This window comes from Silene latifolia, chromosome 7, assembly GCF_048544455.1.
Source record: "Silene latifolia isolate original U9 population chromosome 7, ASM4854445v1, whole genome shotgun sequence".
Lineage (NCBI taxonomy): Eukaryota > Viridiplantae > Streptophyta > Magnoliopsida > Caryophyllales > Caryophyllaceae > Silene > Silene latifolia.
This window is the reverse complement of record NC_133532.1, coordinates 107385129-107410522: the sequence shown is the minus strand read 5'-3', so window position 1 is coordinate 107410522 and position 25394 is coordinate 107385129. Positions and strand designations below refer to the sequence as shown.

At 38.8% G+C, this 25394-nt stretch overlaps 2 protein-coding genes and 1 long non-coding RNA gene across 3 annotated transcripts; 2 read left to right on the top strand and 1 right to left on the bottom strand.

The window, feature by feature from the left end:
* The first annotated feature begins 4152 nt into the window (after positions 1 to 4152).
* On the top strand, positions 4153 to 7748 carry LOC141592486 (uncharacterized). Its single transcript, XM_074413186.1, has 3 exons — positions 4153 to 4325; positions 5208 to 5329; positions 7246 to 7748. The coding sequence occupies exons 1-3, from the start codon at positions 4169 to 4171 to the stop codon at positions 7564 to 7566; spliced, it is 600 nt and encodes a 199-aa protein (XP_074269287.1). The 5' UTR covers positions 4153 to 4168; the 3' UTR covers positions 7567 to 7748.
* A 2509-nt stretch (positions 7749 to 10257) lies between these two features.
* On the bottom strand, positions 10258 to 19734 carry LOC141592484 (respiratory burst oxidase homolog protein E-like). Its single transcript, XM_074413185.1, has 14 exons — positions 18864 to 19734; positions 18429 to 18588; positions 17632 to 17680; positions 16784 to 16897; positions 14954 to 15394; positions 14074 to 14457; positions 13593 to 13688; positions 13379 to 13494; positions 13133 to 13303; positions 12538 to 12688; positions 12268 to 12456; positions 11597 to 11725; positions 11075 to 11153; positions 10258 to 10599 (listed from the first exon to the last, which is right to left on the bottom strand). The coding sequence occupies exons 1-14, from the start codon at positions 19489 to 19491 to the stop codon at positions 10490 to 10492; spliced, it is 2817 nt and encodes a 938-aa protein (XP_074269286.1). The 5' UTR covers positions 19492 to 19734; the 3' UTR covers positions 10258 to 10489.
* On the top strand, positions 11542 to 14706 carry LOC141592485 (uncharacterized). The gene is made up of 3 exons (XR_012521163.1): positions 11542 to 11654; positions 14067 to 14284; positions 14370 to 14706. It is a non-coding gene; the product is annotated as an uncharacterized LOC141592485 (long non-coding RNA).
* Positions 19735 to 25394: the final 5660 nt, after the last annotated feature.

Sequence of the window (25394 nt, the reverse complement as noted above, 5' to 3'; positions counted from 1 at the left end):
CGGCATCATGAAAATATTGAGCCTTAACTGCAGGGGGCTGGGCAACCCCGATGCAGTAGGCGGGCTACGTAATTTGCTCAGGCGTGAGGATCCTAGTATAGTCTTTTTGTGTGAAACGAAGCTAAGTGGGGTTGAGATGAGGAAGGTTAGAGATAGTATGCAGGGTTTTGAGGGGATGGCTGTTGATAGTGCGGGACGTTCAGATGGGTTGGCTTTCTTGTGGAAAAGTGAGTTAAGTATTTCGTTTAGGTCCGCGGCTATGCATTATATGGACTTCGAAGTCGGGGAGGGTGATGCTAAGTGGCGGGTCACTGGGTTCTACGGCTGGCCGGCAGTCCAAGATCGCTATTTATCTTGGGAACAGTTGCGTATGCTAGCTCTAGAATCCCAAAGCCCATGGTTGTGCATTGGGGACTTCAATGAAGTCTTATATTCGACGGAAATGTTAGGAGGGGAGAGGGCACTCTGGCAAATGAATAATTTCAGAGATGCGGTTGATGATTGCGGATTAAAAGACCTAAACTTTGAGGGGTACGAGTTCACCTATGATAATGGGCAAGCAGGGAGTGACAACAGGCAAAGCCGCATAGATAGAGCGATGGTGAATGACGGGTGGGCTGAAATGTTTCCGGCTGCGAAACTAGTGCATATGGATAGAGAATGGTCGGACCACGCACCTCTAGTAGTGTGGCTTGATGGAAGGCGGCTTGAGGAAGGTAGTAGGCAGAAGAGATTTCGCTTTGAGGAGATTTGGGTTGGAGAGGATGGTTGTGAAGATACGATAAGGGGAGCGTGGCAGCTCGATTGTAGTGACGTGATCGACACGATTAGTCGATGTGCAGAGGAGTTAACAAAGTGGAAGGGGGTGAGTATTGGGAAAATTATGAGGGATATTCAGGTGAAAAGACGAAAACTTACCAGACTAAATGAAGGGCTCCGTACCGCGGCAGCTGTCAAGGAGAGGAAGAGACTAGTGACCGAGATTTCGCACCTTCTTCGTCAAGAAGAGACCTTTTGGCGACAAAGATCGAGAGCCTTGTGGTTAAAGGATGGGGACAGAAATACCAAATTTTTTCACAACAAAGCTCAGCAAAGAAAGAAAAAGAACTTTATTCGATACCTGATTGATGATAATGAGCGAAAGGTAACGGATGAAGCTGATATTAAGGAGGTGGCTGTTCGGTATTTTGAGGATTTATTTGCCACGGATGAACCTCAGAATTTCGATGAGTTGCTAGAGGGTGTGAAGGATCGTGTAAATGCAGAGATGAATACGGAGCTGGAACAACCTTACTGTGCGGAGGAAATTGTTGAAGCTTTAAACCAAATGCACCCACTCAAAGCTCCGGGCCCCGACGGTATGAATGCTTTATTTTTCCAAACATATTGGCATATTGTTGGACCGTCTGTGATTAGTACTGTTTTGCGCATCCTCAATGGAGCTCCGTTCCCACCAAATTTAAATAGCACTCATATCGTTCTAATTCCGAAAAAGAAGGCCCCGGACAAATTGAGTGATTTTCGCCCCATAAGTTTATGTAATGTGTTATACAAAATAATCTCTAAGGTTCTTGCCAACCGCCTGAAGAGGTTCTTGGGTGAGATAGTTTCGGAAAATCAAAGCGCATTTACTCCGGGCCGGCTAATAACGGATAATATTCTTGTTGCTTTTGAGTTATTCCATCATATGAAAAATTCGAGAAGTAATGGCGGGCACTTGGCGCTGAAATTGGATATGGCGAAAGCTTATGATCAGGTGGAATGGGATTTCTTAGAGCGGGTTTTAATATGGATGGACTTCCATCACCGTTGGATTAACAGGGTCATGGAGTGCGTGAGGTCGGTGTCATATGAGGTTCTGATAAATGGCTCCACAACGCGGCAGTTTGCTCTTAGGAGGGGGCTGAGACAGGGTGACCCGCTGTCACCATATCTCTTCATTTTATGCGCCGAGGTTATGTCTAGCATGCTGAGAAGAGCTATGGAGCGGAGTGTTATTCACGGGATTCGGGTAGCTCCCACATCGCCTATGGTGTCACACTTATTGTTTGCGGATGACTGTATCATTTTTGTTAGGGCGGATGCGAGGGAAGCAAGGGTCGTGAAGGATATTCTTGGGAGCTATGAGAGGGCTTCGGGCCAGTTGGTAAGTCTAGCGAAGACCACCGTGTCTTTCAGCAAGAGTACGAGTAGGGATCGGAGGGATAGCATTATTGAGCTACTGGGAGTTAGGGAGGTAATGGTATAAGACAAATATTTGGGACTCCCTACTGTTGTGGGGAGTTCCAAACGGGCCCTCACGTCGATAATTCGGGACAAACTAAGCAAGCGGTTACAAGATTGGAAAGGGATGCTTTTGAGTAAGGCAGGCAAAGAGACTCTTATAAAAGCTGTAGCTCAGGCGATCCCTACTTATGCCATGAGCATTTTCAAGATACCCACGACCTTTTGTGATGAGCTCCGATCATTAGTGTCGAGATTCTGGTGGGGAGCGGAGAATGGGCGGAGGAAAATTCCGTGGGTTGCTTGGAATCGCATGTGCCAGCCAAAATACCATGGAGGATTGGGTTTCCGAGATTATGAGAAGTTTAATCTAGCTTTATTGGGCAAACAGGCGTGGAGGCTTTTAACTAATGAGAGTTGTCTCATGTCACGGGTTCTGAAAGGCAAGTATTTCCGCGATAGATCATTTATGGAGGCTGACCTTGGATCGTCACCAAGTTTTACGTGGAGGAGTATATGGGATGCGCGTGAGGTCATCAGGTTGGGAGCGAGGAAGAGGATTGGGAACGGATGGAACACGAACGTGTGGACGGATCCCTGGATCCCCGGTACCCAATCACACCGACTTCTCTCCCCTCGACTTGATAGGGATCTTTGGCATGAAGGTGGTCAACTCATGAGCGATGATGGACCGAGTGGATGATGAAAAGCTACAGGTGTGTTTACTTCCTTTCGAACGTGAAAGAGTGCGAAATATTCGAATTTGTGAGACTAAACCGCCTGACGAATGGTGCTGGGATGTTGAGAAAGACGGGATCTACACGGTTAGATCGGCCTATAAACTTCTCTATGGCGTGGATAGGGATTCTGAGCACTCGAATTGGGCACATGATAAATGGTTGTGAAGCAAGATATGGCAAGCGCCGGTCATTCCGCGAATTAAGGTCTTCTTTTGGCAAATGTGTCATGATGCGTTAGCCACGAAGAGTAATATTTCGAGGAGGATGAGGACCAATGATTCTGAATGTCCTCTTTGTTTCGCTCCTATGGAAACTTCCCTCCATATCATTCGGGATTGTGGGTTGGTGGACGGGATTTGGGAGGGGTTGGGGTTGACAGTGGAGAATGGACAGCGGGGTGAGTGGGTGAGGGAGTGGGTGGAAGGCATTATGAGGGAGCTGAGGGAGGAGGAGCGGGTGGCTTTCATGATGCGACTCGGGCCATATGGGAGAGGCGAAACAAGGTGATTTTTGAGGGGTATGGGAATGAACAGTGTGATCGGGAGGACGAGGGCTTTGGTGGAGGAGATGGATGTGGTGAGCAAACGGGGAGGGAGAGTATCGCGGGAGCGGGCGGGGGGGTGGAAATCAGGGAAGGCAAGAGGAGGGGTTGGCAAATAGCTTGGGCGGGGAAAGCAAAGGATGGAAGAGGCCAAAAGGGGTTTGTAAAAATTAATGTGGATGCAGGGGTTGTGGAGGGTGTCGGGGTAAGTGCGGGGGTGGTTTGTAGGAATGAGAGAGGCGAGGTGTGTTGGGGAGTAACGATGCAACGGACAGGGGAGTGTGGGGCGAAGATGGCGGAGGCGGAGGCTATTCTGGTAGGGATTAAGGAAGCACGGAGATCGGGATGCTCGAGGATCATAGTTGAAGGAGACTGCTCAAGCGTTATAGAGGAGCTGCGAAGTCGAAAACAGGGACGCCATGACATCTTTCTAGTTTATGAGGACATTTTCTTTTTATGTAATTCTTTCGAATCTGTTGTTTTTTCTTATGTTCGTAGGGATTATAATCGGGTAGCTCATGCTCTCGCTCATGTGACCCCTTGGTCGTTCTGTAGACGTGAGTGGAGTAATGTCCTGCCCCCTTACATTGATGACATTGCTCGTAATGATCTAATAGAAATCGTATAACCCCTTGGGGTTTTATTGCAAAAAAAAAAAAGAAAAATGGAGAGAGAGTTGGGATTAGGAGGAGGAGAAATGTTAAGAGCAAGAGAGATAGCAGAGAGATTGAAGCTAAAAGAACACCCAGATGGTGGGTTTTACATTGAGACCTTCAGAGATCACTCCATCACTCTCTCTACATCCCACCTTCCCTCTCAATGTTAGTTTGCATATCCTTTCTTCCTCTTTTTCTGGTCCAATATTTTCTGTTTACCCCGTCTCATTCATTGTTTACCTTTTTTTATTGTTTGCGACAGAGGGAACATTTTTTTATGATTTGCCTCTCATAATTTGTATGCTCAAATACTGATTAATTCTTAGACCCATGACTGTTTTAAGTCTGTTAATCACGGAGTAGCTTTGTGTTGATTATCTGTTAATTATAATTAAGATGAACCCTTAAATAGCTAGTCTGAGATGGCTAGCTTCTCCAAATTAAGTAGCGTTACCATGTAAAATTTGTCATATTCGATTCATCAAAGCAAACATTTTTAAAAATTCTTAATCATATATATATTATATTGTGAGAAAATATTGGTCAGAGTTGGTATAGTTTAGTTACCAAATTCGTAGGGGAGAATATAATAAATGGGAAGGAGGATTTCTACTCAACTTTTGGTTCCAGTTGAATTTCTGCCGAATATGCGAAAGTCAGAACTTTTGCACTGGTATTTCATTCTTTGGTTCAGTTGCTCAAGCATGCACTGTAGATTTTTTCTGTTATATTTCTTGGTTTTACAGTTACTTTCATTTGCATTTGTGAGCAACACGATACACGACCATTGTTAGGATACATGTTGAGGGAAAGGAAAGGCGGGGTAGGGGAAGGGACAAATGACATTTTCCGTCTAAATCTTTCACCCCAACTTGCTAACCAAAGAAGGGAATTTATCCCCTTCGTTTTCCCTCCAAACCTCTTCTCCAAAGAGACGGTAAAACTGGAAACAGGATAGCTTATTTGTGATAGTTGGTTAGGATTTTGGTGGAAGAGAAGAATTCAAAATAGTGTTTCTAACAGCCCTGATGATATATTTGTGCACAGACAAGGTTGATCGGGCTGTGAGTACTGCCATTTACTTCTTGCTGCCGTCTGGGAGCGTGGCGTATCTTCATCGAATTCCCTGTGCTGAAACCTTTCACTATTACATGGGAGAGCCAATCACGGTAAATTCCAAGCTATTCTTAGAATCTTTGTCATGCTATGTGCATTTGCTTTTAGTTTTAAAAACTTCTTTGTTTTTATGTGTTTGACTTTGATGGTGAACATGTAAACTTTGATCAACATTTTTTTTCCAAAGTATATATTAAGCTAAAGCATTTTTTAAATGATTACATGATGGTAGTGGTTTTGATAAATCTCGAGCTATATGAATTTCACATAATTTATCTATAAATGATGAGAAATTAATGTTCAAAGTTGACATCATAAGTTGACCACCAAAATCAAATGAGATGATTTCACATGGAGGTAGTATTGATTTTCACATAGATATGGTTTGGCATGGAAAAGAAAACTGTGTGTGTACAACACGCTGTCGGAGTAGTCAGTGATTAACAAAGATTTTCATATCTAAGTTCGTAAATCCAACCAGCACAATCTTATGTTACTCGGACTCCAATGTAAGTGTATGACACGCTGTCAGAGTGTCAGATACAATTATTTTCTGCAAAGTTTTCAATTTTTTGGTCTGAAATGAAGTGTCGAAGTGGGGTGTTGTGTCGGCCTGTCGTGTTGGACTTGAGAGGTGGCCATAATGAAGTGTCGGAGTAACATAGACACAATATGTAGCCTTTGTTTCCCTAGTTTAAAAAGACGAGCCTAGGCGCTTTTTGAAAGGCACCTTGATGCACAAGGGTAGTCACATCAAAAACACTCAGGCGCTCTGGTGTTCCTAAAATCAAGAGCGAGGGGCATACTTCACTTTCAATACTCAAGGCACAGATAGATGTGCTTTCTGGATGTGTGGTGTTAAGAAAATTTGGATAAAACTATTGGTCAGACCTCAGACTGATATTTGGTGTCGTGGTCCAGTAAATTACTTCTAGTCCCTTGATCAGCTTGCACCTTATAGCCATAGTATATATGTAGCTACTTCAGCTACCTCAATTAGATGAACTGATGAAGTCAGTGACAGTATCAAAGTAGTTATGGTTCTTTGACGGTTAACATCAGTTATTCAGTTGGATGGGCTATTTATGTCAGGGAGATTTGTCTTGCTTATAGAGGTACCATACAAGTAAGATCTGACTTAAATAAAAAGTTGGTGAATTGGACGATCTAGCTTAGTCAGAGGTTTGAAGTGCGCAGCCCTTAGATTGCAACGGTGTCCAAACTCAGGAGGGAAGTCTTTACCATTCTGTTTATCCTACTCGGCTCAAATACGGACTAAATCAAATGGCGCAAATCTGAGATTTTGGAAAAAAGGAAGGGAAAGAATACGACAGGCAGAAGGGTCTCGGAATAATTTAAAAAAAGAAAAAGAAAATAAGATTACTCTGGTTTATACATTCTTAGCTCTGTATCAAGTAAATTTGAGGCACTAGTCAAGGTTATCTAGTTCGTTATGAATACGCCACATCTGGTACGTGATACACCATTATAGTGTCTGTTATGCTGATTTTAAGTAAGCCTCATGATAGAATATACTTGAACCTATTCGCAATTTGCTGAGGAGTGAGTGAATCCATGCTTCTACTAACCCAGCACCAAGTAAACCAAAGGCCAAAAACTCGCAATCTCACATAGCTAGAGCATTTAAGGTAATAGTTTGGTTAACCTTGGTTTGCCCTCAACTGAGCTCTAGAATAGCAGCTGTAACAATCACTAAAGAGCAAAATTATCCGCTGTGCAAAGCATGTGATTGATGGTGGAAACATCAACTATGCAAATTATGGGTTATGATTACTAAACTTAGGCGTAAAATCGTATCTGTAAATGTTGATAGTTGCATTCAGAATTTCTGTCAATTTTGTCAATCTTTGGGGTTCTCATATTGTCGTTCACTCATTCCTCACATATTCACATGAGAGCAAGGATCTTTCATATCTATCAGTCTCTAACCAAGCTCTAACTACCTCAGGTGATGGAACTTAATGAACAGGATGAGCAAGTCAAGCTAACTCGAGTCGGACCTAACCTTCTTGAGGATGAGCGACCACAGTATACTGTATCTCCATACACATGGTTCGGGTCATTTCCAACCAAAGACATTACCATGTCTTCTGACAGTTCTCAAATTGAAGTTACACCTAGGAATACCGAGAATCATTACTCTCTTGTCGGAGTCACTTGCGCGCCTGCTTTCCAGTACGAAGACTCGGAGCTGGCAAAGCGGAGCGAGCTTGTTGCAAAGTTTCCCAAATTTGAGTCCCTAATTTCTTTGCTCACCATTCCTGACTAACTGCAATATTCGAGGGGTTGCTGTCTGTAATTGTTTGTGTAGACATGTGTTTGTGATGTATCGATTTTGATAATATTGTTTTTAATTTTTAATCCAGATATATATTCAAGTGTTATTGTTGGTAACTTGTGTAGAGAATTTAAGACTTCAAGTATAATAAAGATAAAATCTTATGGTGCATAGTGAAAGCTTGTGGGTATGATGCAGTCCTTTTGGTGCAAGGACAATGAGTTACTCCAAAATATGACATTAAACTAATTATACAAAAATGTGGTATGATCAATATTATGTCATAATAAAGTTAATGGTGAGTATAGTAGGCATTAAACACAACAACATCGGCGGTTACATTTTCCAAGTTATATTTTTTGACCCCAGAGTCTCTCACATTATCTAATAGGAGACTTAACCAATAAGACGCTAGAATCTATGTATCTAAGAGAAAGGGACAGAAAAATATGGGATAAAAAAGGTAACTTCCTCTTCTGTGTATTATGAGACCGTCTTATATAAGAATTGGTGCGGTTGTTGGATGTCACTGTGTCATTCCCAAAAATTAATGTATTGATAGAAAGACATTATAATTAAGGAGAGATCACTAGTTCAAACATGTAAAAGGGATGAATTCTTAAAAAAGAGTGTTAAATTTTATATTTCTGCACGGTATTGCAGCTCTTTGAGTTTCTCTCGGCAATGCTGAAAATTTTTCAGGTCGGGCACAGACTAACCGGTTTACAGGTTAGTTAGCAGGGGTCCTTGTAATTCTTTTTTTTCCCATCACTGAACAGTTGCAACTTTTTTCTTTCCAAAATGAAACTGAAGGATTATTGTTTAAGCTTTTTCTACAAGGGCACTGTAAGAGAACATGTCAAAATAGAGCAGCAATTGGTGCTTCTTTCAGGGCTTCAACCAGCCTGGATAAACCACTTTTAGCTTTGGTTTTGCCGGAGTTGGCTTCTGGCACAACAGCGTGGTGCGAGCTCATTTCTTGGGGTTCATTATTAACTTCTCTGCTCCCCCGTGCGAGGCAGGGATACTCGCTCTCAGGTCAGATAAAGGGTTGGCCCCCATGAATGGACTGATAGGATTAGCCTCAGCCGGAGAAGGCTAATGCTTTATCTTCAATCTCCCAAGGTACCTGCTTTTGTCATTTTCTTGTTGCATTCTTCAAACTTAATGCTCCATTTTCAATAATTATTCCATTTACTTTGTTGTATCTGAACTCATTTTTCATTGTTCAATAATGCTTATGGTTTGCAGACACTTCATTATATCTTGACTGTATGATGTAAAAACAGTGATATGTAAACTGTTACTCTTTTTAGTCTTAAATTGTACTTGTCTTGTAGAATTAAGGTGTTATGTATTTGAAGATTAATTATTTTGTTGGTGAAAGTTGTGTACTTGTTACATGTTTAAGGGTAGATGTTTCTTCCTTGGTAACATCGATTTGGTTATCATACAAATTATCAATGTTAATTTGGGTATGGTCTGTCGTATAACACTATAGCTGTTTATCAGGGTTTACAGATTATTTCATGTTACATCAAACTTAGGACGAGGGAAGCGAAGACTGGGAAGGGGTTTGGGCTGGAAAGAAGTGAACGAGGTAGTAAGGATCAATTTTTCCCAATCAAATAAGTTGCTGTCTATACTGGTTTGTGGTGTGCGTTAGGGTGTAGGGTTTAAGGATATTGTAGTGTTACATCGATCTTTGGAAGATGAAAACGGAAATTGGCAAGGGATTAGGGATGAAAGTCAACAATAATGTGGAGAAGTTGTGCTTGTAAGCTTTCTTATTTAATTTCACAATCTCCTACTAACATGTTAACCTGACTACACTATCACATACACATAAACACACTATTCACATAAACATGCTATATATACACTTAAACAAACTAAATCTCCATTCATTTATCAGGATTTTTAGTAAAAAACCGACATTACTTGATTCCTCTCGTTCTATTTTTATCCATGTATTATGAACTTTATGTCTAGCACAAAACTTTTGTCGACTTGTTCCGTCACTCCCTTTATCTCTACCCTTTTCACAAGGTCTTCAACATAAATGTTGTCATCGCGGATTCTAAATCATTTTGGAACTGAGCTCAAGTGCCGTTTTGACCTCAGCTAAAAGCCTAAAAGTTTGTGACAAGTAATTTATGTTGTTCACAATGTGGGTATCTTAATCTCAAGTTAGGTCCTATGCAGACATTTTACATTCTGAAACAGTTAGCCACTCATTCTCGACATTGAGAATGCAAGGTTCTATCTGTTTTATTACTTCTGTTGCTTGTTTGATAAATTGTTGAAGGAGAGAGCCGTATTCCTTATCATTGTTTCCTTGTTGGTTGATGCCTTGATGGGCATTTGTGTATATTAACCTTATATTAGATGGCCAGTTAGGTAAACCATTGTACGGATTTCATATTCATATCATTGTTTGTGTTGGACATGGATACGGTCCTAGAAGTGAAGGGTTGACCGATGAAGTAACATAGTTTAGCATTGTTAAACATACTTAACTCTGTTTCAAACGCCTTAATGATTCCAAAAAACTCTTTAACTTCTCATTTTAATATAGCATCAAATCTGAAAGCAGCCACCTCACAATTTGCGGGATCCCTTGAGGCACAGGTAATAATGTTGCTGTTTGTCAGGTGTAAAAAAAATGCACTTCTGATATTATTAAAAATAACTGTAATCTTGTCAAAGGCAACAGGTTGTTGTCAAAATGGTTGTTGGAACTACTTACAATCTTTGCTGGTTAGAACTGTTACACTTCATATACATGTAGGATTCTACGATGAATGTATATACATGTTCCGAGATTCAATTTACTCGGCTAGAAAGTGTGAATACTTACAAGAGTTACAAAAAGGAGTGAATTGTTAGCTTGTTTAGAGTCATTGTTGTTTGGTTAGAACTGCTCTTTGTGAAATTCGAACCGTGTTGAAGTTTTGTGGCTCAATTCTTGTGATAACTTCTTCAACTCTTTTGCTAACACTGGTCGCCCACAGTAGAAAACCCCTGCAAGTACAACATTGATTCATATATTCAGACAGTCCGGTAATGAAATGTTCTATAAGGTTATAAGAACATGGCTCTGAAAAACGAGGTATCTCCATAGTAAACTGTTAAGATTTAGACTTGTTTATTTAATTGAATTCACATCTGTGAGTTGTGACCTAGTTTTTTAGATGTTTTAATAAAAATCTGCAGTGCTTTGAGGTGGGTTGATTTTTAGCATTACTCTATTAGAAAATGTGGTTTTCTTATAATTTGGATCTTATATGAACATTTTGATCAAGGCTGGCTGGCTAATGGATTTGAGGAGTCCTTTTTTATACGTGTTGCTGTGGAAGTGGAATATTGATAGTTTGGTATAAATTAGTCGAGGGCTTAATAGTTAGTTCGTCGTAGTTTGCATTTTTGATCAATGAGTATTTGCTACCTGTAAGACAAGATAAAAGAAAAAAAATCCTAGAATTGTGCAATAGTTTACCTATGGTGCTATATGGATGTTTTTTAGCTATTTTCGCAAACACTTCTTTCCAATTTGGTCTTGCGAAATGCGTCTTTACCTGCAAATAACAGGGGTTAAACACATGTAAGTATATTCTCTATTTAAAGATCAAACTTCATTTCCAAACTAAGGTTAGAACATCAATGCAGTGAGAAGCCTATGTCTTTGACATCTACCAAACATGGTTTGAAGTATATTACATTATTTAAAATGTATTTGACAGTTGCTTTATATCAAAGTGCTTCTACGTTTTATTCCCTTCTATGTTACTTAGACTCGGCTTGATGTATATGACACAAGTTCAGGTCCAAGTGTCGGAATTGGCTCTCTTATGAAAATTACATGTCTTGTCTTTAAATGAAGTGTCCGTGTTCATACATGTTTCCTTTGAAGTCTTATCTCCAATTTTAATCTCTAATTATTTGGGATACTTTGCATGATTTCAGATGTGAAGATCACCCCATAATATGGCCCAATGAAGAAGGAAATTGGAAGTCATACCTTAGTACCAGACAAGATATCTACGCCATACTTGGCATGAGTCAGAGCTTGGACCAAGGTTAGCAAGGTTGATCTTGCATCACATTCTTCATAGACGCTAGTTAGATAGTTGTGCATTTTGATCAAACCCTAAATCCATCACATAGAGTAAAATAGTCAGTCCAAATGCATTGACCTATGACAATTCAACTATTCTTACATGTGACTGTCTCATTGGTTCTTGAATTCATTTCTCTTCCTACATTGTCAAGGAAAGGTCCGCTGACGCAATTCTCATCATGAGCCTATTAAGGTGTAGTTTAAAGAACCATTGATTGGGCCTTAAATGACCCTTAGGTGTTATATTCAAGTCTTGGTAGCCTCATATTCTCACATGTGGAATTTCAGCATAAGGTATCGTGGGTTGGTGTATTACTCACGCTTCAAGCCCATGGGCCTTGCGTAGCCTTTGGACTTTCACATTAAGGGGTGTATTCAACCATCAGCTCTAAGCTCTAAGCTTTTGGTTGAGATGGTCTTCAAACAGAGCTATCCAGACATAGGCCCACAGTGTTTTCAACTTCAGAGAAATGTTGCGTACAGCCGATCATCTTATTTCGTCATTGATAGGAGTATTTATGACATTGTTTTGATGTTGCTCGAAGAAATTTTATAAACTCTATATACTTTACCTTATGATCTAAATCTGCAACTTCTTCCATGACCCCTTTGAACCACTCGAAGGACCCTTGCTCCCTAGTGACCCAGTAAAAATGAGCGCTTTTTACCCTCATCGTCCTTCTGTTTGCACTTTGAGGTGTACTAGTCGAAGCAAAACTTGTTAGACTATCAGCTGAAGTACTTAATTCTGTGTTTGCATCCTAATCACGAAAGGTGAGATCATATTAACAGTAAATCATATTTATGGCAGAGTAGTTGAAAGTATTATGTAGAAAACATACTGTTGCTGCCCTTGCATTGTTTATAAGGTCTTTCAGGATGCTTATGAAAGGTGTTGCTCCAATTCCAAGTCCCACTAGGAGTAAAACATCATAGTTCTGATAATCCTGAGCTGGAGCTCCGTAAGGTCCATCAACGCTTAATCTAGGTAAACTGAAATGCAGAAATTTTTGATAAGGTAAATTATTTAATTTCTGTGAGGTAAACTCTGACCTGTTAAATGGCGAAGCAGTTAACTTGATTGTGTTCAGGCAAGTTTTTTAGGATCGCGGTAAGACTCAGGTCTACTATTATCTCCGTTTGGGTTCAGTTTATCAAGATTAATTCAGTTTGGGTTAAATTGAAACTTATATAACTTAATAATAATTTTACTTTCTGCATTTCTTTACTTTTTTTAATAGTGAGGTATCATAAGTTTGAAGTCATTACAAGATTCAGGTTAGGTCAAATAAATTCAGATCATCTTGGGTTGTGGGCCTTGTGGCTCGTCTTGATTTGAGTTGCTTCCGAGTTTAGGTTATACTCGATAGATCATTCTCGGTCTCCTTTGTTATATGTATATATATGTGCCCAAGTAATATAAGGTCCAGAGTTTACCCTCTGGGATGAATTCTATCCTCTTCACCAAATGTAAGCCGGCCAATGGAAGACACTGGCGTTTTACCCTGAGTGAATACTCTCTTTAGCTCTCGAGTCCAATCCCCTACACTTCGAATGTGAACGCTGAGGAAGTTGTCTCCTGGTGCCGAGGTAATAGAGAAAGGGTGCCTGTAGAGTCATGTAGGTTTATTCAGTTTCTGATGAAAAATCACACTAATTGGGAAGATTCAGAATTCGGCATACCATTCAAACTTGGAAATGGTTGGGCATTGTAAATAGATGTACTGTCCACTTTTGTAGGTGAATCCTTGAGGTTTAGACATAACAAGGGTGAAGACATTTCCTGGGAGCTCTGAAACCTGAGTAGACCAGGAAGCAGCTGTAAATTTTCTGAGATAATCGTACCGCATTGCCCAAATACCCTACAATTAACGGTGAGCCAGCTCAATGGATTTACCTTGATGGTTTTTACTGAGCGGATTTCTGACCTGCACGCCCGTAAACTGCGTTCAAGAATATATAGCAGAAGTGGAATAGAAATGTACATCCATGTCTGAAAGCAGAAAGAAAGCAATCAACAGATCTGGCTATTAAATCGACCTTGTACAACCCGAACACAATTACCCTAATAATAACCCGACGCCAAGTTGACCTGATAAGGTTGGTTGTTGACCCAAGCTTTGTTGGACCTGTATTGACTCGATCTGAACCACACGACTCGTACTTACCCAAGCCGACATAGCCTGTACCTAAAATAACACGCTTGGAAAATTCCTGCACCTTAAATTACCAAACCCGACCCAACCGAAAGTGCATAATATATCGGCCTAAACTGTCTCAACCTGAATGGCGTGTTTGTTTTGTCTATTTCTCAGTATGCTTCTGTTATCTGTTTTTCCATTTTACTAAATGTATATACAAGTGATCAAAGGTCATACCGTCTTCTCGGTCCAATCTTGTGTGAGGAACACGAAGAATCCATGAACGAGTAGCAAGACATAGACAAGTCCGAGCAGATGATGAGAGTACCAGAAGGCATTGTAGCCCGCCAACCGGTTGAAAGGAGATGGTAGCTTCACCACATTTCTCCTGAAATGGCTTGTTGCCAATGTGAAGGATATTGTCATTAGGATCACCATTGCAATACCGGTAACTCCTTCAATCCCCTTTATAAGATCCCAATAACTCGGCTTCTTGTTATTGAAATCTGAGGCTATTAGTGCAAACTTTTCAGGAGACGAGTTGACCAACCGCGGAAAATCACATGTTAGATGACTTCCTGCATGAAGTATCACCCCTCCTACTATAGCAACAGCAATAAACTGCATTCATCGTACAAATCAATTCTTAATTGGAGTATTTATATTGAGGCTATGTTATTTCAGTTCATCAATATAATGGTTCTGACGAAGTTGGGTAGGACGTGGTGAGGTTGAAGGTCTCATGCAGGTTTTCAACCTGGAAGTAGGGATGACAATGCATGGGCTGCGTTTGATCAGATTCTGTTGGATCGTATCCAATCCGCATCTGCGTCCAAAGTTCTCAGATCCAAATCTGGAATCGTTAGTATGGTACGTAAAATATAGCCTATTTGTGATTTTCCATACAATAATTCTAGATCCGACCCTGATCTTAAGGATCCAAAATTTTAAATATCGAATTCGACTTATCCGTATGTAGTTTAACACATCTGGATAAGGTCCGCATCCATTGTCATCCCTACAAGCTCCTCAACATTGAATCCTCACACCGTCTTAACCTAACCCCACTCAAAACTCTACCTTTTCGAACTGAACTCTGAAATATTTGGGTAGCTACCTTGTGAAAGTTGATATTGTCATCGAAAGGCACGAAGAGCCTTGCTCGCGTGGAGCGAAGCCACGTAAGGGTGTTTCGGGATACTGGTAGAAGGACCAAAGCCATGTTAAACTTCAAAGTCTCAGCGGCCCCTTTGGCAGTGCACAAGCAATGACCCATGACAGCAAATGCAGCTCTATTCCTGTACTGAAGGAATTTCCAGACGAAGAGAGAAGCTACAACCAATAACCAGAGCGATACGATCCATAGTCTCTGCCAGTTCTGTAGCATGAAGCATCTCAGAGAGAAGCTTACTCTTCTCACCATGCTCAGCATGCCCACTGATGGCCGGAAATCTCTCACGTTTTGACTCCACCCACCTGTTGTACTTACTGTGCTTAATGGCTTGCTGTAGTCCATGTATGCATCTCTTTGCAGCAGCAGTGCTTCTAACTGCCATAACTGTCAAGAAAACACAAAAATTCAAACACTTACTCATCAAGTTTTAGGTAAGACCGTCTTATCGTGACTTTTTATGATTTTTGGCTGGGTTTTAAACGTGGAACTCTTAGAACTTTCCCAGAACCGAGAATTCACATCCCGTCTTACCATAAGGAATAGAGCCAGAGCTCAGTTGCCTTCCAAATTTTGATGTTAGCAGTCTAACCACATTTACCTTATAATAGATGACGTCCCATTATCTTACTCTGATTTTCTGACCAGTAATTACTAATCAGCATAGTTAGTTAATATTTCAGTAACCATGTGATTAACTATTTCATTCTTCTTTTTGATGCATCATCATTGTAACTGCAGGGTGAAAGTTAGATTTGGCTGATCTGAACTCAAAAGTACTTGGCCAACTTGAAATGACCGCGTACCAACAAAAACGAAACAAAACCTGTACAATTTATTATCCAAATTGACCCATATATATGGACCCGACCAGAGACGAAGCTAAGGCATGGCCGAATGGGCCATGGCCCGGGTGAGGGTTTTAGGAATAACTATTAATTAGTGATGACATTTAACATCATTGTTGCAGTTGCAGAGTGGTAACTGCTCACTTGTGAAGTCGTTCTTGTAGAGTTGTAGTCACGGGTTCGACTCAATGTTTTGATGGTTTTTGGAATTTGTTTTGTACATTTTGTTTTTGTTATTTCCCAATTTTCTTATTTAGCCTAGATTAGTCATTGCATTTTTTGTGTTCTTTCCCAATTTTTTTATTTAGTAATTGCATTTTTTTTTGTTCTTTCCCAATTTTCTTATTTAGGCTAGCTTAGTAAATTGTATACTATGTCCCTTAACCTATTATATGTTAAATCAATGAGGATTCTTGAAATGAGAAAGTAGGAAACCATTTTTTATCATTGAGAAATGGTCCTTATTTAGAGAACGATATTACCATTAGTAAATGTTTACTATTTTCGGTCACCATAGCTTAATAGAATTGTTTATTATCATTTATGTTTTCAATTTGTTTCAGCATATAAATAAAGAACGCTCTATAAAATATGGAGTAAGCCTATTGAATACTCAATGTATATTTTAATAGTTAAATAAAAAATAATTAATTTGTATGTTTCTTATATAATCTAATCTAAAAATCTTAATAGATATCGAAAATGCTAAAATAATATTGGTAAGAGGTCCGATATGACTATAGACGCGAACGAAGTGGAAAGCGGCCCGGGTCATTATCTTACCCTAGCTTCGTCCCTGGACCCGACTCAAAAATAACTTACGGCCATACCCTAAATTATCGGACAATATTGCACCCAAAAATGACCCGATCCATAGGATCATTTGGTGGGACTTGTGAAAGTGGGCATATTTAAGCTGCTTAGTTACCTCAATATAGCCAAGATTCTCAGGGTCTAGTTCTTCCATGATCAAATTTGCATATTCATGGGCTCTTCCCTTTAATGAGGATAATTTATTAGCCGAAGCACTTAGCATAATTAGCTGCATGCCAAAATTCAACAAATACACGTAAGATCACATGAATAAGTTACATATGATTATCGTTCTTATCATTTTACAAAAAGTAAGTTTGGACTATCAGATGATACTACATTTCAGTTTCTAGACAGTGATATACTACTTCATATTTCGGTTATTCCCCTAACATGTGTTGTAGGATCGTCTTTGGTTACATTAAGGATGTGACTTGCGAGGTAGCTCAACAGTCATCCAATTATTTGTTTTTTTGATACCAACCACATATAAAGGAACACAAGTAATATTTAAGTAGATTGAAGAACATTCCCTAATGAATAAGGATGGCTGACTTTACAATCAAAAGATTAATGTTTGTTTCCTAATTGAACAAGAGACGTCTCTAGTAGTGGAGATATACTACAAGTTACAACCAATTTCATTCTTTCTTCCTTATTAAAATTTATTATTACAGAATATTTAAGTTAGGTGAAGCCAATTATTATCTCCATTATTTATCTCATCCGAAAACATGAAATGCAGTTGCGATTCTAGATTTAAACTATACTTTGGCTCCGCCCCTCATCGTAAGGGTGCACACATTTTGCTAAACCCCACGCCGGAAAAAAATGGTTCTTATTTTTAGGTTGTATGTCTTGCTTTTATATTTTTTTTAAAAAAAAAGCCCTTTTCCAAGTTTTTACCTCCTATGCGACAATAAAAATGGGGAAAGAAGGAAATAATAATAATAATCAAAATACCTCTTGTACTTCTTCTCTAGTAATTCTTCCATCTTCATTGACATCAACCCTGTCATTACATTTAAAATTTACCGAATAATTTAAAATTACCTATGAGACCATGACTAACAGACTAAGCCAATGTTACTATCACATCACTCCTTGTTGGTGAAAATTTAAGTAATAACCAGCTTGCACACATTTAATTCAAAACAAAAATACATAGTCAATTAAATAAAATAAAGTTTTAAGTGTCAATATCCTACGAGTAGAAAATAATGGCCAAACTAAAAACTATACATTAATTAATACGAGTCGAAATTTTTCGTCTTTGTGTTAAAGAGCGGTTGTTTTCAGATAATTGCCAAAACAATGAAACAATAGATGTGAGAATTATGATGTGACATGGATAACCTGGTCTCATTCATTTGTTTACTTTTATTATTCTTTGTAGGGAATGGTAAACAATGATTGAGAGGGAGTAATTTCCTAGAACAAAACATTTCACCACAAGGATGACTTGTATGAATTGTATAGGTGATTAGAGACTTTTTCTTTTAAAAAAAGGCTTTAAAATGTAAGTATTGAAATAATAATGTGATATTAATAATGCAATAAACATAATATTATCTTCTTGCCTTTTTCTATACGTGTGGTTAACATCCAGTTACAACTTACAAGTCATTAGAATTTCCTTTTACTAAGCATATACTTAATTGGTATGCAAACATAAACATGTGAAGAAACAAACATTTATTAAGTATGAAAATTAAGCAGAAATTAAGATTATGAGTAAAGAAGATGATATAGTTAGTTACATGTCAAAGAAAATTTGTAATCGAGCGTCAAAACTTTGATCAGAAAGTTGCACCCAAAAATCATGCAATTCTTCCTTGTTTATTTTACTTATTCTTTGCCTCTTCCTTCTAGCCAATGCATCAAATATCCCTACCGCGAACTCCTTCGAGTCCGTCATCCCTACAATTGAACAACAAAATATACATAATTAATGGTGGAGCTAGGAGGACTACCATGGGCGCTCGCCCTCTCCGGCAGCTGAGATTTTTGAAATTTTTAGTTAAAATTCTCGATTTTCAGTTTATCAAATTGTCTTATTAAACCCCTTTAAGTTCTTTTTGACATACTTCATATATAAAGTCTGCTTACAATATGTATGTGAGAAAGTGATATTGAAATTTTATACAAGTCTGATCGCGACATCCCCAGAGGCGTAGGAAGAAACATAAACTTACCAATGCATTCACCAAAATCCTCCCTACCAATAAACCCGTCATGAGCAAGTTGGTCAAACTTAGCCTCGACTTGACCCCACAACTCTACCACGTCATCGTCCACCCTAGCCGTACTCTTACTTATAAACCGAAGTCCCTTAAGTGCCCGTTCAGCCCCGGACCCGGTCCTATGCAACTTAGCCTTAGCCTTCCTTTTCTCCCTCTCCGTCATTACCGGCGGCAACCCCTGGTGATCCCCTGCCTCCGACGACGCCCTTGACGATGAAGACCACCGAAACTTATTCCTAAACCTCGAAGCAGCCGACATGCTCCTCGACAACAACCCTCCTCCTCCACCACCACCGCCACCGGAAAAAGAAGCCCTACCCTCTCCCCTGGCTGACCTTGGTGTGGCCGCCCTTGGTGTTACGGTTAAAACATTAACATTACCATCTTGTACCTCCAATTCGAGCTCAACCAACTCGTCATTCGGGCTGAAATTACTCGGTCGACCGAGATTATCTAGGAAATCAGGCAGCATTGACCCGTTAAGCGCGTAATCAATGCTGCCAGTCTCCTCGTCTTGAAATCGGATGCTTCGGCCGTGACTCGACCACCTCGAGCTTCCCCCTACTGAAGATAATCTCATTTCTTTTTCACAAAATTCAAACAACTGTTTGCTCTGTTTTTATGCTCTGTTTTTTTTTTTGGGGGGGAAGATTGTAATGTTCAAGGAAATATGGAAGGTATGTCATACGATTTGGTGGGTAATTTGTGAAGTGACGAACCTTGATTCAAATCATGAATAACGACACTATTTTTATGGCAAAGTTGATGTAATTTATGTAAATGATGTGTGATGGAATTGAAGAGAAGGTCGTGAAGGAATGTTGAGAGAGTAGGTGAAGTAGTGAAGATTTCAAACAAATGATAGTTTAGATTCGAGTCGTGTAGGACTGACTATTAAGGCAATAAATAGAATTGTCAAACGGGTCGAGCATGGTAGGTCACAGGTCGGGTTAGGGTCAGAATACGAGGTCAAAAAGGAGTTTTTAACGCCTTTTCTACCATTTTTAAATCGATTTTTTTTTAAAAAAATTAATACATTTAATATTAATATTTAATCGTATTAAATGGTTATATTAATTATATTGACACAATTGTAAAAATTAAATTCTTTTAATAATTATTTTATTATTATAAGTTACAAAAATAATACTCCGTATAACATTGGTCTTTCAATTATTTTTGCGGTTTAAAGTTCAAAAACTAATTATTTTTTAATTATTGTTTCAATCATCTTATCTTTATTAATTCAGAAGACAATACTCAATCCAGGGCGTGCCACATCATTAATTCAACTTTTTTTTTTGGAAATTCATTTTATGCTGGGACCCGTTAGTGTGCAATGTCTTTATTTCTTCAGAATTCCGGCTATACAAACATGCGACAAATTCCGTCTTAGAACAAATACTATGAAATAATTTTATACATTCCGAATAAATGAAATTAATGGCATATAAGCGGAATGAATTACAAATCGGAATAAATGAAACTAAATACAAATAAATGAATTACATAATTTTTTTAAAAAAATAATAATAAAATTACATAAAATTACGAGAAGGAATTACATTTAATTACGGCATTGAATTGTTAATTGCTAATTGTTCATGTTAATATTTGTTAATTCAGATTGTTAATGTTAACATTATCTATTACACATTAATCATGTACATCACGGAATGTCACCTATTGCCCAATTATTATAATAGAAATGCAAATTTAAATATTCATCAAACAAATATTCATATCGATCTAATACATACCCGTGCAATTTTGCACGGGTTTAAAACTAGTAATATATAAATATGTAATACTTTAAAAAAATTCTTGATTTATTTTTGACCCAACGAATCTGCCAGGTTGAGTTTCAACCCTAAACTAACGGTTATTTTGGGTTCGGGTCGGACGGGTCGTGGGTTGATATTTTCTGGGTCTGAACCCTGAAAAAACAGGTTGGTTGGGTCGGATAAGAATTTGATAAGTCTAGTGATAAAGCTTTCCCTCAGAAATTTTAACTTTTAACACTGGTATATTTTTGAGACTCGAACACAAAACCTCTAATTAAACTAAAACAACCATTTACGACTTTACCTGTTGATCTAAGTAGTAATATATGAATACCATAGAATGCAACTTACTCTTATGTTGTTCTTTGACAGGGGTGTCTAAGGCCACGGGCCACCATGGGCGTGGGAACCGGGCCTCCGCTTTTAGTCACCGGATTACAAGCTTATATTAATGAAATTCAATACAAACATAGAACTATAATAGACTTGTGCATTTATATTTAGGGCCTCATTTTTCTGTGTCGCACTGGACCTCTATTTGTTTTAAGACGTCCCTGTTCTTTGAGATGTGGGTTGGACGAGATTTTGTCTTATAAAATTTGGATAACGACGTCTAGTAGATGTACAAAGATAAAAGAGTATGTAGATGGTTAGAACTTAGTCATCTTAAATTGCAATTTTAAAATTCTCAAACATGCTTTAAGACTTGTTGTTAAATGCTTATCATATTTGATCATTTTTATATTATTTTTAGGATGGAAATATTCAAGAACTTTTTCTACTTACGTGTTGGCCAGTAGACCTAGCAAAACGGGTTAAAGGGTCGGGTTTGGGTCGGGCCATTTCGGGTCTCTCATTGATTTTGGGTTAATTCGGTCCGGGACGGGTCATTTCGGGTTTCGAGTTTGTTGGTCGGGTCTGTATCGGGTCAAGCGGGTCGGGTTGTTTCGGGTCGGGTCATTTTCGGGTCAATGAATAATAGAGAAATAGTCATTTTAAGTCTTTTCGGTTCAGTTAGTGTAATACTCCGTATTTAATAATTATATAATAATTATAATATTTTATCGTATTTAGCGAGTTGGGCTTGAGACGGAATAATAATAATAATACTAATAATAATAATAATAATAATAGTAATAATAATAATAATAATAATAATAATGTTAATAGTAATAATACTAAGATACATGTATATACATACACATACCCTCACCTTACTACCCTCATCTTATATACCCGCCATTATCCACTCAAACCTTATCCCAACATAATCCACCAAAAATCCACAAAAGACAAGGGAGAAGAGAGAAAGAGAGGAAAAAGGAGATTCTGTCACCTCGCATCGAGATCGTAAGGTAAACCGTCGTATACCAGCCTTTATGTTATTATTTTTATACCGTTGACTCACCGGCGACTCGGACCCGCTGTGTGACCACCGTGACTGACTTGGCAACCACCGTTGACCACCATAGGGGCGTTTGACCGAGAGTTTTAAGGGGTTTTATGGGCTTTGCACTACTACAAATCCAGACAACTACAACGCCCCTTTAACAACGATTATTCACGAAAATCACAATAGACGTTGTAGAATGTATGGCGCGAATTTTACTAAAATCAGTTACAACGGGTATGGTTATAAAAACCGTTGTTATTAGTTTTAACAACGGGTCACACATGCACAACCGTTGTTAATAATTTGGCGCAAAATTGGCGCAAAGTTAGTGAAAAGTAATCACAACGGTTATTTTTGAAACCCGTTGTTAAAACTTATTTAACAACGGGTGTTTTTTTACAACCGTTGTTAAAACATGTTTCACAACGGTTGTTGTTTAATAACCGTTGTCAATACCTTCCATACTATAAACCACACAAACGAGTCTGCTGCGACCCACAAAACACAACCCTTAATACACAAACACAAACACAGCAGACAAACAAACACAAAACACACACTCTCTTTCTCTCTTTCTCTCTTTCTCTCTTTCTCACTTTCTCATCGTCGCTTCTTCTCGCCGTCACTGTTGATTTCATCGTCTATTACGTTCTGTATTTATCAGGTAAATCTCGCCGTCACTGTTAGTTTCATCGTCATTATTTTCTTTTTCTATTTATTTCTTTTGCATGTATGTGTTTTTATCGACCATTATGTTATTTGTTTAAGTATTGTTCGCATAATTAGTTAGTAAAACAATGAAGAAGCAAGATGAAGAAGCATGATAAACATAATTAATTAATATATATATATATATATATATATATATATATATATATATATATATATATATATATATTTATAAATACATAAATTAAAAAAAAAAATTACATATATAAAAATGCAATTCTTATATTTTCATAGAGGATCTTATTCTGCTCTATCGTATCCGTCCTCTCCTTCTTGGCTATTTGGAGGTTCCGTTCGGCCAGTTGCTATATCGTCATATAGCCGCAATCTGCTTCTTTGCTCCGTCAAGCCATCTTCTTTGGCGTGCTTCGGTGCGGATCGAGCATCCGCAAGGTAGCTCCTGAAACTTTCCTCAATATGGAGGAACCGGCGGATGAAGTTGTTGTTGTTCTCGATCATGGTAAGAGTCTTAAGGATGAAATCATTCATTTTGTTGGAGTTTTTGGAGTTTGTTTTGAAAGATTAAGTAGAGTTTGTTTTAGCAGTTAGGGTTTGGAGATGAATATATTGAGATAATGGAAATGTTAGTTGAGATAATGCAATGTATTTATACTAAGCAATGTGTGGGTTGAGTTGCTTTTTAATTAATATATATGTTAGGAAGTTGTGCCATAATCATCATCATATCTCTCAATAATGCTGCTTCAAATTTTATTACTAACCCTTCTCATTCCATATTATCCGTTCATATGTACAGTGATGTCAGTAATAATGCATGCATCGGAATTCTAACGGGCCGTAATTATGCATGCATCTAGTAATATTTAATTTAATTTTTTTTATTTTTTAAGAACAAACAACAACGGTTATTTACAAACAACCCGTTGTCTTTAGTTATAACAACGGGTTGTTATATTAAAACCCGTTGTTATAACTTTCCCCCCAAAATTGAGTCACACTTTCCACAACGGGTTTTTATACTTAAAACCGTTGTTAATATTTTTAACAACGGTTTCCTTAAGAAAACCAACCGTTGTTATAACCTTTTACAACGGACGCTTTAACAACGTCCGCTTTTTTATATAACAACGGTTTTTTACCGTTGTTATAGCCTGTATCTGTAGTAGTGTTGGTGAATCGGTCTAGGGCACCTTTTTTACCCTCCTTTTCGTGTCTGACCGGGGGTGGTGTTTGGTGGAGGTTGTCGTGGGTCGAGTGGCGAGTCTCGTGGTGGATAGAGGTGGTAGATATGGTGGCTAGAAGTGGCGGTTCTGGGGGAGAGAAGAGAGATGTCGGGTTGAAGTTGTGTCGAGGTTGTGTTTGTTTGTAACACCCCAACTATCCGGCCAAGATAATTGGAGCGTTACCATCTCAGTTTCCCGAGGTAGTGTTTCAAAACTTCAATAAAAGAACATTTTATAAATAAATATAATGTTTAGTGAATTACATAAACGTAAACAAATGAATAAAAATACAACTCATGGCTACTATGCTCATCTAACTAGCTATACTTGTCTCGTGACTCATCAAGCTCGTCCCGTCTCCCGCGTACTATCCAAACAATCTGTATCTAGCCTGCTCCCCATATGACTAATGGATATCATATGGATCAACACAGGCCACCCCAAAAGACACAGGTGACAATTACACAGACACACAAACGTCAGTTTCAATAAGCAAATAAAGTGCGACACGACTCAAGTGTATGAATATGCAACATGATTACTAATGTGAATGAGACGCTATCAAACAACCACCACCACGGTACCGGGACACACCCAGACATACCAACAACCACAAACAGGTACCGGGACACGCCTAGACGTACCGGGTCCGGAAGCCAATCGGATCCCCTGCCAGACGTCGTGTCTCAACCACACGAGTCCTTCCGTAACTCAAGCCACTAATGTGCACATCCCTCTTGGAGTGAGAAGTCCAAGTAGCGACTTAAGCGTAAGACGGTCTCCCAAACATCTTACGTCTCCAAAACAACAACAACAACAAATCCTCTAACATATACAATCACAACCGTCACAATATGAAATGCATGACAGACAACATACACCATGACATGCCAAACATGCCATTTATACCATTTCCTCAAATATCCCGACTCGTCGAGTCATCATGACCAACAACATCCAATACGACTCACTCGATGCAATTAAATGACAAAAGACTCATTTTATAAATAAATACGACAATGAAACTGAGTAGGATAAACCTACTTCATAGCAAATCCGTATAAGCCATCCGTCAAACAAAAGTTAGGCCCGTTTCGAAAAACCGTCTCACAAAACCCATTTCCTAAAATACGATAATAATACAAATACGTATAAATATACCAATCTAATACCTATACAAATACGTATACGACTAATTAAAAACTCGCCTTATACTCATATCCCAAAACCCGACTCAACATCGATCACCACCACCACACCTCCCCACCGTGGGCCACCACACAACCATGGTGGGTCTGGCCTACCCAGGTCAGCCTTAGCCGCCACCTACGGCACCCCTACCCCACAACTCGCACTAAGTAACAACAACACCAACAACGACCCCAACAAACAT

Bases quoted from the DNA above. Each gene is read 5' to 3' on its own strand.
- LOC141592486 (XM_074413186.1), top strand. From the start codon at position 4,169: ATGGAGAGAGAGTTGGGATTAGGAGGAGGAGAAATGTTAAGAGCAAGA. The intron at 4,326-5,207 runs GTTAGTTTGCAT...ATTTGTGCACAG, and splicing joins ATCCCACCTTCCCTCTCAAT to ACAAGGTTGATCGGGCTGTG. The intron at 5,330-7,245 runs GTAAATTCCAAG...TAACTACCTCAG, and splicing joins ACATGGGAGAGCCAATCACG to GTGATGGAACTTAATGAACA.
- LOC141592484 (XM_074413185.1), bottom strand. From the start codon at position 19,491: ATGAGATTATCTTCAGTAGGGGGAAGCTCGAGGTGGTCGAGTCACGGC. The intron at 17,681-18,428 runs GTAACTAACTAT...ATGTAATGACAG, and splicing joins TTACAAATTTTCTTTGACAT to GGTTGATGTCAATGAAGATG. The intron at 11,726-12,267 runs GTAAAGTATATA...TGATGGATTTAG, and splicing joins TTGCAGATTTAGATCATAAG to GGTTTGATCAAAATGCACAA.